The 13,000-nt window shown below is 43.2% G+C and overlaps 1 protein-coding gene across 13 annotated transcripts in view; it reads right to left on the reverse strand.

Moving 5' to 3' along the window:
• The window catches only part of BCL2L11 (BCL2 like 11), a 49,683-nt gene that overhangs the window by 35,198 nt on the left and 1,485 nt on the right, over positions 1–13,000 (reverse strand). For 2 of the 13 annotated variants that reach the window (XR_006703637.1, XR_006703636.1), the window contains exons 1-2: positions 12,606–12,906; positions 11,310–11,704 (exon numbers count right to left, since the gene is read on the reverse strand). Coding sequence is in view for 9 of the 13 variants with exons in the window: in XM_045446907.1 (XP_045302863.1) it covers positions 9,495–9,529; positions 11,310–11,704; positions 12,606–12,874 (699 nt within the window). In the remaining 4 variants the exon portion in view is untranslated. Of the gene's footprint in view, positions 1–1,087; positions 9,530–11,309; positions 11,705–12,133; positions 12,554–12,601; positions 12,914–13,000 lie in introns of those variants that run through there. The other 11 variants (XR_006703639.1, XM_045446913.1, XM_045446906.1 and 8 more) reach the window with 11 other exon arrangements.

The raw sequence follows: 13,000 nt of genomic DNA on the forward strand, positions 1-13,000 counted from the left end.
GTGGCGCAGTCAGTTAAGCGTCCTACTTCAGCCCGGTCACGATCTCGCGGTCCGTGAGTTCGAGCCCCGCGTCGGGCTCTGGGCTGATGGCTCAGAGCCTGGAGCCTGTTTCCGATTCTGTGTCTCCCTCTCTCTCTGCCCCTCCCCCGTTCATGCTCTGTCTCTCTCTGTCCCAAAAATAAATAAAAACGTTGAAAAAAAAATTAAAAAAAAAAAAGAAATGACTAAACAAAGTCCTCTGAACAGAAAGGGAGTAACAGGAGGCTAGAGCTTCAGAAAGGAAGAATACTGAAATGAGGAAAAGATAGGGGTGGATATAATAACCTAGCCTATTTTCCAAGAGCTTAAGGTATATTTGATGGCTGAAGCATGGGGCGCCTGGGTGGCGCAGTCGGTTAAGCGTTCGACTTCAGCCAGGTCACGATCTCGCGGTCCGTGAGTTCGAGCCCCGTGTCGGGCTCTGGGCTGATGGCTCAGAGCCTGGAGCCTGTTTCCGATTCTGTGTCTCCCTCTCTCTCTGCCCCTCCCCCGTTCATGCTCTGTCTCTCTCTGTCCCAAAAATAAATAAACGTTGAAAAAAAAAAAAAAAATGTGATGCCATCAGATATGGTGCTCAATGTAGAGGAAATGTTTAATTTTTTTTTTTAACGTTTATTCATTTTTTGAGAGACAGAGAGAGATACAGCATGAGCAGGGGACGGGCAGAGAGAGAGAGGGAGACCCAGAATCCGAAGCAGGCTCCAAGCTCTGAGCTGTCAGCACAGAGCCTGACGTGGGACTTGAACTCACGATCGGTGAGATCATGACCTGAGTTGAAGTCAGACGCTTAACTGACTGAGCCACCGAGGCGCCCCATAGAGAAAATGTTTAAGACAATTACATTTGAGGGGTGCCTGTCTGGCTCAGTCAGTTAAACATCTGACTTCAACTCAGGTTATGATCTCATGGTTCATGGGTTCGAGCCCCACCTCAGGCTCTGTGCTAACAGCTCAGAGCCTGGAGCCTGCTTCAGATTCTGTTTCTCCTCTCTCTTTGCCCCACCCCACTTGGCTGTCTCTCTCTCTCTCTCAAAAATAAACATTAAAAAATTAAAAAAAAAGACAATTATATTTGAAAAGTGGGACATGTAAAGGGATCTCAATGGATTTAAGGTGTCTACACTGCAGATGAAATAAAAAACATTGATACCACTGATGCCAATGGACCATAACAAATTACATCTGTATAACTGCACGATCACTAAGGACATTATTCTAAACAATGTATTTAAAAACAGGGCGCCTAGCTGGCTCAGTCTGTGGAGCATATGACTCCTGATCTCCAGGTTGTGAGTTTGAGCACCATGATGGGTACAGTGATTACTTAAGAAAAAAAAAAAACTTAGAAACAAAGAACACTAGAAATAAATCAAGATGGAATCCTAAAAAATGCTCAAATAACCCACAGTAAGATTTACTTATTTTGACTTATTTAATTTTTTATTTTCAAAGTTTATTTATTTTTGGGAGGGAAGTGCAGAGAGAGAGTTACAGAGGGAGAATCCCAAGGCCCCACACTGTCAGCACAGAGCCTGAAGTAGGGCTCAAACTCACACATCATAAGATCATGACCTGAGCCCAAATAAAGAGTCAGATGCTTAACCAACTGAGCCACCCAGGTGGCTCCCACAGCAAGGTTAAAAAAAACAAAACAAAACAAAAAAAAAACACAACAACAACAAAAAAACAAACCCACAAAAAACCAAACACACATAGGAACAGAGGAAACAGAAAGACAATAAAATGGCACACTTAAGCCTTAACATATTAACAATTACCATAAATGTAAATGATCTAAATTCACCATTTAGAAGACAGATTTGATGGGAGTGGATTACAGTATTATCTGAAGATGTGGGAAAAAATATGCCAGGTAAACAGCATTATTATTTTTAACAAAAAGCACGAGTAGCTATATTGACATCACATGAAGTAGCCTTTATGATAAAAGGATCAATCCGATAGGAATTAAGTTAACGATTCAGTATGTGTGAACACCATACAGCTGTGCCTCAAAAATATATAAAGCAAAATCTGATGGATTTAAAAGGAGAAATACACTTACAGCTGGGGACATCAACACCATTTGTCTCAGCAACTGACAGAACTACCAGACAGAAAATCAGCAAGGATGTAGAACGGACAACACAATTCAACCACTGAGATCTGATCAACCGGTAAATACATACTGAACGCTCCAACCGACAGCAGAATACAGATATTTTTCAAGCACTCATGGATCATTTACCAAAACAGACCTCAACACGTTTAAAAGAACTGAAATCATACATAATGTATTCTTTGACCACAATGGAATCAAACAAGAAAACGGTAACAGAAGGACAAGGTAATTGCTATGCACTCAGAAACGAAACAACACACTTCTAAATAATCTAGGGTCAGAGAGGAAATCTCAAAGGAAATAAAAACACATGAAAGTCACTGGAAATGAAAAAACCAACAAACAAAAAAAGAACTGTAACGAAAATGAAAACACAATATACCAAGAACTGTCAGACACAGGTAAAGCAGTGGTGAAGGGAAATTTATGGCACTAAATGTTTACAGTGGAAGAGAGGAAAGGTCTCAAAACATTACTCCAAGTTCCTGTCTCAAGAAACTAGAAAAGACAAACACAAAGCAAACTAAAGGAAATAAAAATGACCAATAAAATTGAAAACAGGAAAAGAGAGTAAAATGAATGAGACAAAAAAGCTGATTTTAAAAAATAAAACCAATAAACCTCCAGAAAGACTGATAAGGTTTAAAAAATAGGAAAACCTAAATCACCAATATCAAGAATGAAATGGGCTATCACAACAGATCCTGCACCCACTAAAGATAATAAGAGAACAACATAAACACTTTAAATACCCAACATTCAACAACTTAGAAGCAATGGACCAATCCCTTGAAAATCACAAACTACTGCAATTCAACCAAGATGAAAGAGACAACCTGAAGAGTCCTACAAACACTAAAAAACTGAATTTGTAATTTAAAGACACCCTCTCCCCTCCTCAGCAAGAAAGAAATCTTCAGGTCTACATGTGGTCCTTAGAGAACTCTACCGAAACATTTGAAGAATTAATACGAATCTTACACAATCTCTTCTGGAAAAGTGAGAAGAAGGGAACATTCCCAACACACTGTAAAGGCCCGGATCAAAACAAGAACAGTCTGAAGAGAAAACAACAGGTAAACAGTTCTCAGGAACTTAGGTGCAAAGTACTAGCAAATTCAATCCAGTGCAGCAATGTATGAAAAGAACTATACCCTGACCAAGAAGGACTTATCCCAGGCAAGTAAGGTAGATTAACACTGAAAATCAATGTAACTCACCACATCAACAGATTAAAATAAGTAAACTCACAAATTCACATCAACTGATGCAGAATAAAAATTTTATAAAATCTAATACCTATTCCATTCATGCTAAAAACTGTCAGCAATTCAGAAATAAAGAGAAACTTCTTCATCTTTTTAAAGAACATCTACAAAACACCTGCAGTTAATAACACACTCATTGGTTAAAGACTGAAAGCTTTCCCTCTAACACTGGGGATAAGGCAAGTATGTCTGCTCTCATTCAACATAGCACTAGAAGTTCTAGCCACTGTAATAGAGCAAGAAAAAGAAAGAAAATGCACACAGATCAAAAAGGAAGAAATAAAACATCCTATTTGCAGATAACAAGACTGTCTACATAGGACGCCCAAGAAATTTACAAGAAATTACGGAGTTCAGCAAAGCTCCAAGATCCAAGAACACACAAATATGAATGGCATTTCTATTTATTAAAAATGAATGTTTAGAAAGTAAGTTTAAAAACGTAACACCATTAATAATTGCTCCCAAGGAAATGAAATCTAAGAAAACATGTATGAGATCTGTATGCTGAAAATTACAAAACCCATAGACCTAAAAACTTGAAGAGACATCCGTTTATGGATCAGAAGCCTCAACACAGTGAAGGTGCAAATTCTCCCCCAAACTGATCTGTTAAGTTTAACACAATTCCTATTGAAACCCCAGCAGGGTTTTTGTAGGCAGTGATAAGCTTATTCAAAAATATAGATGAAACGGCACAGGACCTAGCTAAAACAATTTTAGAAAAAAAAAAAAAAAAAAAAAAAGAATAAAATCTGAGGAATCACTCTATCCATTACTGTGGCCTCGTATGTGACTAGAGTAATGAAAGTGTGGTATTGGGGCGCCCGGGTGGCGCAGTCGGTTAAGCGTCCGACTTCAGCCAGGTCACGATCTCGCGGTCCGTGAGTTCGAGCCCCGCGTCGGGCTCTGGGCTGATGGCTCAGAGCCTGGAGCCTGTTTCCGATTCTGTGTCTCCCTCTCTCTCTGTCCCTCCCCCGTTCATGCTCTGTCTCTCTCTGTCCCAAAAATAAATAAACGTTGAAAAAAAATTAAAAAAAAAAAGAAAGTGTGGTATTGGCAGAGGGACAGACACACAGTTCGATAGAACACAAAAGAGAACCCAGAAATAGAGTCACAAAAACACACTAATTTTTAAGAAAGGTGCACAGCCAATTATAGTTGACCCTTAAACAACCAGGTCTACTAATAGGTGAATTTTTTTCAATAAATGTGGTATAGTACTGTAAATGGATTTCCTCTTCCTTATGATTTTCTCAGTAACGTTTTCTTTCCTCTAGCTTACTGTAAGAACGGAGTATTCGATACGTGTAACATACAAAATATGCGTTCATCGACAGTTTTGTGTTATTGCTAAGGCTTCCAGTGAAAAGCAGGCTATCAGTAGCCTAACAGTAGTCAAGTCTGGGGGGAGTCAAAAGTTATGCATGGATTTTTGACTGTGCAGAGGGCTGACGCCCCTCACCTTGAGGGGTTCAAGGGTTAACGGTAGGTGGAAAAAGGGTAACAATTTTCATAAATGGTGCAGGAGCAACCAGGTACCTATAATCAAAACGAATAAACATCGATCTACATCTCAGACCTTAAACTCAATGAACATGAATCATAGATCCAAATGTAAAATGTCAAACCATAAAAGTTGTGGCAAAACAAACAAAAAACAAAAACAACTAAGCAAAACTCTTGGGACCTGGGACTGGGAGAAACTATCTGCAAATCACAAACCTGACTGGAATCTAGGATGGTCTGAGCTCTCAAAAAGAGTGAAGGAGTAAAACACCCCAACAATCCAATTAGAAAATGAGCAAAAGACAGCAACAGCCATTTCACGGAAGAAGGTGTACATATGCAAAGGAACACATGAAAATATATTCAACATCATTAGCCAGGAGGGAGACGCAAATTACAACAATAATGAGGCATGTGTCAGGATGGCTAAAACAAATAGTGATGACACCAAATGCTAGCTAAGATCTAGAAGAACCGGACCCCTCATACATTGCTGACGGGGACACGAAACGGCAGGGCCGTCTTGGCAAACAGCTGCGCAGTGTCTTAAAAAACTAAACCGCTATACGTTCCACCAACTGCACTTCTGGGAACGGAAACTCACGTACACGCAAAAACCTATAGGGAACCGTCCACAGTGGCAGTTTGTTGCCATGGTACAGCGTCATGGCCAGTCACCCGAAGGAAGCCTGTGCCCTTGGTCTTCAACTGGCAGCTGCCGAAGACGTACCGGGGATAACGCATGACACGCAGTGCGGGCTGTGACCCTCCCCAAGTCCCTACCGTGACTTGCAAACAACTCCAATGTCCTTCAACAGGTCAATGCACCGTGCTACATCATACTGTGGAATGCTGCTCAGCAATCAAAACCAAGTGATTATTGATTTATACAACATCCTGGGTAGATCTCAATGGAATTACGCTGGGCAAAAAAGCTAATCTCAAAAGGTCACCCGTGACAGAAGTAGAGCCATGGAGACTAGATTAGTGGTTGTTAGGCGCTGGGGAGAAGGGAAGTGGCTGTGGCGTTCAAAAGGTAGTATGAGGAACGCTTGGGCTAGAACTCTTCTGTCTGTATCCTGACGGTAGCGGCCATCACACAAACTTCCACATCGGATAAAATCGCAGAGTAGTGAACACACACTCACACGCACACACAACATGGAGTACATGTGGAACTGGGGAAACGTGAGTAGGGTAGCCGGAGTCTATCCACGTCCCTTCCAGGCTGTGATATTGTACTAGTATGCACGATGTTGCCACTGGCAGAAACTAGGCAAAGGGCATAGAGGATCTCTGTTGTTATTTCTTTACTTCTTTTTTCTTTTTTTAAAGGTTTTATTTTTAAGCAATCTCCACACCCAACATGGGGCTCGAACCCACGACCCCAAGATCCATGTTTCACGCTCTTCCAACTGAACCAGCTGGGCGCCCCAGGATCTCTGTATGATTTCTTCCAATTGCATGTAAATCTGTAATGATCTTAAAAAGTGTTTTTTTTTTAAAAGATATAAAATTTAGAACTGTCTATACAGCCATTAGTCACTAAACTTCATTTGGAACTAGTGAAGAAAAAAAAAAAAATTCTTGCACTTTACCTCCTCCATCTGCAAAGCAGCCCACCCAGGTAAGACAGAATGCTAGCCACAGAGCTAATGTGACATTGTTCTCGAAGAAACACTTTCAAAAAGTAAAGACAAACAGATAAAATTCATATAAAAAATATGTTTTATTTAAAAGCCAACAAGCATTATGAAAAGATGCTCAACGTCACTTATCATCAGGGAAACAAAAACCAAAACCTACAATGAGATATCACCGCAAATGGATGGTTCCTACTGAAAAAAAAAAAAAAAAAAAAAAAAAAAAAAAAAGGAAAACAAATATTCAGATGTTGGCAAGGAAGCGGAGACACTGGAACCCTTGTAGGCCATTGGTGGGAATATCAAATGGTGTGACCACTGTGGAAAACACGGTGGAGGTTCCTCAAAAAATTAAAAATAGAACTCCCATATGACCCAACAATCCCACTTCTGGGTATACATGCAAAAGAATCAAAAACATGGTTTTGAAGAGATGTTTGCACATATCATAAAGAATCCAAAGTATAATCTATGAGATATCTGCATACCCATATTCAAAGCAGCATTATTCATAACAGCCAAGAGACGGAAGCAACCCAAGTGTCCGATGACGGAAGAATGAATTAATCAAGGATGTTGCATAAATACAATGGACTATTATTCAGTGTTAAAAAGGAAGGAAAGTCTAGTAATGATGAATAACCTTGAGGACGTTATGCTAAGTGAAATAAACCAGTCATGAAAAGATCCATACTGTATAATCCCACTTATATGAAACATCTAGAACAGTCCAAATCATAGACACTGATAAAACGAAGGTTGCCAGGAGCTGGGAGGAGAGGAAGTGGGGAACCGACGGTTAATGGGTACAGTATTTCAGTTCTACAAGATGAGAAAGTCCTGGGAGTGGGTTGCACAACTATGTCAATACGCTGAACGCTACTAACTGCACACTTAGGAAAGGTGAAGGTGGGGCGCCTGGGTGGCTTAGTCGATGAAGCGTCTGACCTCGGCTCAGTTTTGATCTTGCGGTTCGTGGGTTCGAGCCCCACATCAGGCTCTGTGCTGACAGCTCAGAGCCTGGAGCCTGCTTTGGTTTCTGTGTCTCCCTCTGTCCGCCTCTGCCCTGCTCACACCCTCTCTCTCTCTCTCTCTCAAATAAATATCTAAAAAAATTTACAAACCCACATTTTTAATTTAACCCAGTATATTAAAAATATCTCAACATGTCATTCATATGAACACGGCTGAGATATTTTATATTCTTTCTTACGCACCATGAAGTTTTCAAACTCCAGTGTGAACTGACAGGAACAAGCACATCTCAATCGGGACTAGTTGCATCTTAAGTGCTCAGTACTCGGCTGTGGGAAGCTGTGGCTTCCCCACTGAGCCAGACCTCACCTGTCACCCCCACATAATAAACCTTATAGTTAGAGCCAAATAACTCAAAATATTTGGCGGGGTAGGGGAGACACACAGGGTCTTTTTCCTGCTGCTAGACTTTTTTGAAATCTTATTTGTCTTCAGGTAGCTCTATGGAAAGGCTGATGGGCAAAACTCCAAACTCTGAACGTCTCCTGGGCATGTCCTCTTTGTCAGGCCCTCATTACGATCTGCAGGACATCTTGCCTCTCCTCGGAGGGCTCACAATCTGCCAGATAACTGCCAGGTGCAAGAGGACTAGGCACATCATGTGGAGGAATACCAAAAACACGATTAACCCCTACCTATGAATTCTGATGTTCCAGAGAATATAAGGGTTAAGTCATTTGACACCCGGAAGTTGTTAATTACGGAGCTTTCACCCTGTTCACAATATTCACTGGCACATCCTGACCTTTCTTAACTCTTACCTCCACCAGCAGTAACTACACCTTCAAAGTACAAACTTGTGCAGAAGAGAGTACACAATTTGTATTAAAAACGCACATGGCATATGCACGCTCACTAGCAAAGGCACTCAGAAACCCATACCTCTGTCAACGATTGTGAGCAGAATAATCGGTTATCCACTAAGAGCTCACTTGTGAAGTTAATTGACCCAGGATGTAAGGAGACTACAATTTGATTGGTAAAAGCAAAAAAAAAAAAAAAAAAAAAAAAAAAGGAAAGAAGAAAAAAGAACCCTCTCTCTCTCCTCATGGAAAAATAGAGTATTTTTTAAAGACCTCCAGAAACATCGGGGATATCGAGAAAAATAGGAAAGCATTTCTAGAATAAACATCTACTTGCTGCACATCCCAGACAAGAATAGACTTTCTCATCAGAACAAAGATGCAGGAGCAGAACTACCAGATCCGCTGCTTCCTTTCCCCACTCGCGGAGCAGAAACTATTTTGTGGGTGAAGGAGCAGGAGCCCCTGGCAGAGGAGAACCTCTCTATAACCTCACATTTGTGTTGCCCTGGGGACAACCAATCATAAAGACTTCTTTGTGAAAAAAAAAAAAAAAATGCGTTTTGCAATAAATTATCAAAAGCTTCATTGAAGATCTTAATGGACATGGTTGAGTAAGGAACACTAAACATGACTACAAAGAGAACAGAACCCAATTTTATCAACTCAGCAGATTTCAGGGGTCTTTAGGCACTGGACTATTAGAAGAATAACCATGAAAAAAAGTTATAGACTACAAAGGCTGTCAATTTTATTCTGCAGTTAATAAAACTCCTATCTAAGTCCTCTCCAGTCCCCCACTCATCCCCCACCCCAGCAAACAGGTCTCCCCAGAACTAAATCCTGAAAACTTACCTTGATGCACTAACTTCAGACAAACTCCTTATAACTTATCATTTACTCCTTGCATTAAACTCTCGGTTATCATGCCAATCTACTGGAATGTAGTTACTGCTATGAAATTACACCTCAGGATCCATGACTTGACTTCACAGGTATAAACATAACTTTCTTTAATAACTTAGACTGTGATCTCTAAAGCTTTACATCTGTCACCTGGAGTAACAGGACTTACCTTATAATCTCGCTAAACAGTATGTTACCATACATACTAAAAAAAAAAAAAAAAAAACATTATCTCACCCACTATTTCTGGTTCACAAGGTAAGATAAACTCTATCTATGCATCAAGCCACCACCTGTAGAGGCGGATTCATAGGTCTGCAGGGAAAAACTATAAGGCTTCCAAAGGATCCTTAAAATACATAGGTTTTTAAAACTACACACCATTAAGCCCTATTCACTCATTCAGTGAGCATGAATGCTACAGGTTCATAAACTCACTTTCATGGGCAGAGAAACATTCCCAAGCACTGAGAACTTCTAAGTTTTAAATGAGTTCAGGACAGTAGTGAGAGAAATAAATAGCAGCAATAAAACTTCTAGCTCCTTTTCTTAAGGAGGGATCCTAATGAAGTAGATCTCAGTTTGTAGCGGGAGACACCTAGCCAATATGCATAGTTACCAATGTTTTTGCCGTCTCTGCTTGCCATTTCCCACGTGTGCCCAATCTGACAAGTGACCAACCTTCTGAGGCTCTAATTCTGTAACATGGGGACAGACCTGCATGGTTTCCCCATCTGAAGATTAGGAGGCACAGCCCCATTCTATCTGTAAATGCAAATTTGCCATTGTGTTCCAGCAATCGGATGTCTAGCCTGATGACTGTTTAGTTAGCTTCTGGCAAAAATGTGATCTACATTCTAACAGTCTGTATATACCGGATCCTTCAGGAATAATGCTGCTAACTTGCTTATATTTCATTAATCCAGGAAAGGCTAATCTGTCCAAATGGGAAGCAAGATTTTGGTGAATCCTTATCAAGACATGAACCTTTTCCATCAGTGGGGAAGAGTGACTTGAATCAACACAGACTTACTCCCTTACCAAGGTTGCCAGAAGCAAACATGCTCAAAGTCACATGCTGGGGGCTCAAGGGTCAAATCTAGCCTGCAGATGTTTTATCTGGCTTGCACAGTGCTTTCAAAGTTCTAAATTAATTGCCAATGTCTAAACATCAGGATATTTGGCATCAAAATCTACATTCCTGGGTTATCTTGCACTATACAATAGGAAAACAACTACTACTCTCAGACCACACACCCACACAGACACAGTTGGGGGCAGTTCTAATGTAAAAAGCGCAAATGCTCCCTGATTTCCCATAGTTAGTTCCCACAAGGTCAGTTCCCTCTGTGATTATATGGTCAGGTTTTTCCTGGGCATTTATGTTTGCCACTCCTGGTTCAGACCCCAAAACACTGTTTAATCCCTGAAATAAAAACCCACAATCTAATCTTATTAGTGCTATACCTAAAACCTCTGAGCAAACAAAATTAGCCCAAAGAGAAATGTGAGTAGAAAACAAACCATTTCCATGGTTCTATGTTGGTACTGCCTTTGCAAACAAGGTCGGTTTTTTAAAGCGTCCTTGTTGAAAATGGTTAACTTGTCTCGTTTCCCTCCATACATTTAGCCATGTTTTTAAGCTATTTGCTGTAGCTGACTGAGTCCCCTTCAAGCACAGGGTCATTAATAAGTGAGTCTTAGTGGTTACAACAACACCTACACTTCAGTGAAGGCAGGGACAGGGATTCCGGCTTTACTGCTCAACAGGCAGATCCTGGGTGTATTTTACTCCTGCTACAAAACCTGATTTAAAATCAATGTTGGCTTGATGTCTTATTTGACACATCCTCCCCTCCTATCAAAACATGGAATAAATCAGTAAAAAGGTTTCTAAAAGGGGGTTTAATGTAAATGTTACACACAGCCTTTACACAGAGTCAAACACCCACACGTTAACTACCTCTTACCCGGGTATTGCTTACCCATTGCACTGAGATAATGGTTGAAGGCCTGGCAAGGAGGACTTGGGGTTTGTGTTGATTTGTCACAACTCATGGGTGCCGGGCTCCTGTCTGTGTCAAAAGAGAAATACCCACTGGAGGATCGAGACAGCAGGGAGGATCTTCTGACAAAGATGAAAAGCGGGGATCTGGTAGCAAAAGGCCCGGGGCTGGCTGGTGGGGCCAGCGGGCCCTGAGGGCTGCCTTGGGGGCAGCGGTCCCCTTCGCCTTCAGGATTACCTTGCTGCTCTGTCTGTAGAGAGGTAGGGGCCCCAGGCCTGAGCTGAGGAGGCCTCTCAGCAGGCTGCAATTGTCCACCTTCTCTGTCACACTCAGAACTTACATCTGAAGGTTGCTTTGCCATTTGGTCTTTTTTTCTGCAAGTAAAATAAAAACTAAGATTATCTTAAGCAAAACAGTAACTGTAACAAGTAACTAAATGTAGCTAACTTTCACGGACTCCTTCAACATTTCTAGAAGAGCGAATGCTTTAACGTTAAGTCGTCAGTTCGTATATTTTTCTGACACTCTTCCAGGTAAGAATAAAAATAACACCTAAAATAACAAAAGTTATCTCTCTCTTTGCGAGGTGGGGGGAGGGGAGAGGGTGGGACTAAACTTCCTGCCACCAAGCAAAATACAATTACATCGTCAACGTGTGACCGGTGCTCTAACGCACACGGATACGCACACAAGTTTTAGGAGAAGCAGCTCGTGTTAAGTCTAATCACACGTGCTCTTTGCTCAGGGCCGACTTGAAGAAGTCGGAAACTCCCAGCGGGCTCTGATTTCCCGGGATCAGATACCGCGCTGGAGCACAGGAGCGGGCGCAGATGCAGCGATTTGCAGGCGGCTGGCCGCGTTCCCCGCTCCGGCCCCATTGTTCTGCCGAAAGTGCTGAGGGCAGCAAGTCTGGGGAAGGTTTGGCAAGGGCCGTCAGTCGTAGTAAGTGCGTCACAATAGAGTTTGTAACTCCGAGCGAGCGCGGCTCGGCCCGGGTCGGGCGCTCCCCGCCCGCGGTCCCTCCCGCTCCCAGCCCGCGCGCCCCTCCTCCCGCAGGGGGTAGCGCGCCGCCCCGAACTCGACAGAACTTCTCCCGAATGCACCCACACTACGAGGTGCACACCTCCAAATGGGGGGGGGGGGAGTCCCCCAAAGCCGTCCCCGGGCGCCCCCTGCAAAGTCCCCAAGTAACTCTACACGCTAGGCGACACAGGAGCGCGCGCCTCCTTCACCCCATTGACCCTCCTCTGCGAAGGCAATCGGGCCGAAACTCACGTCCGCCCCTTCCCTTCCGAGCGTCGCGTCCGAGCCCGGGCCGCGCGGCGTCCTGCCCGCGCCCTTCGCCGACCCGGAGCCCCCTGACCGTCAGCACGAAGGTAGCGCGGGAGACAAAGCCTAGAACTCGCGTTCAGAGCCCCCGGGGCAGCGCAGACCCGACCACTGGCCGTCCACCCGCCGCCGCGCTCCGCCGGGCAGCCGAGGGCTCCGCGCGCCGCGCTTCTGGCCCGCGCTGCCCCGGCCGCCGCCGCCGCCGCCGGGAACATCCTCCGCCTCCTCCCGCTCCTCCCCTCGCGCACTGCGCCCGCCGCCGCCGGCACCGCCGACCTCCCCGCGCCGCTGGCGCCGGGTGCCCGAGCTCCCAATTGGCTCGCGCGCGGTCGCTCTGCGCC

This window comes from Leopardus geoffroyi, chromosome A3, assembly GCF_018350155.1.
Source record: "Leopardus geoffroyi isolate Oge1 chromosome A3, O.geoffroyi_Oge1_pat1.0, whole genome shotgun sequence".
Taxonomy (NCBI): Eukaryota; Metazoa; Chordata; class Mammalia; order Carnivora; family Felidae; genus Leopardus; species Leopardus geoffroyi.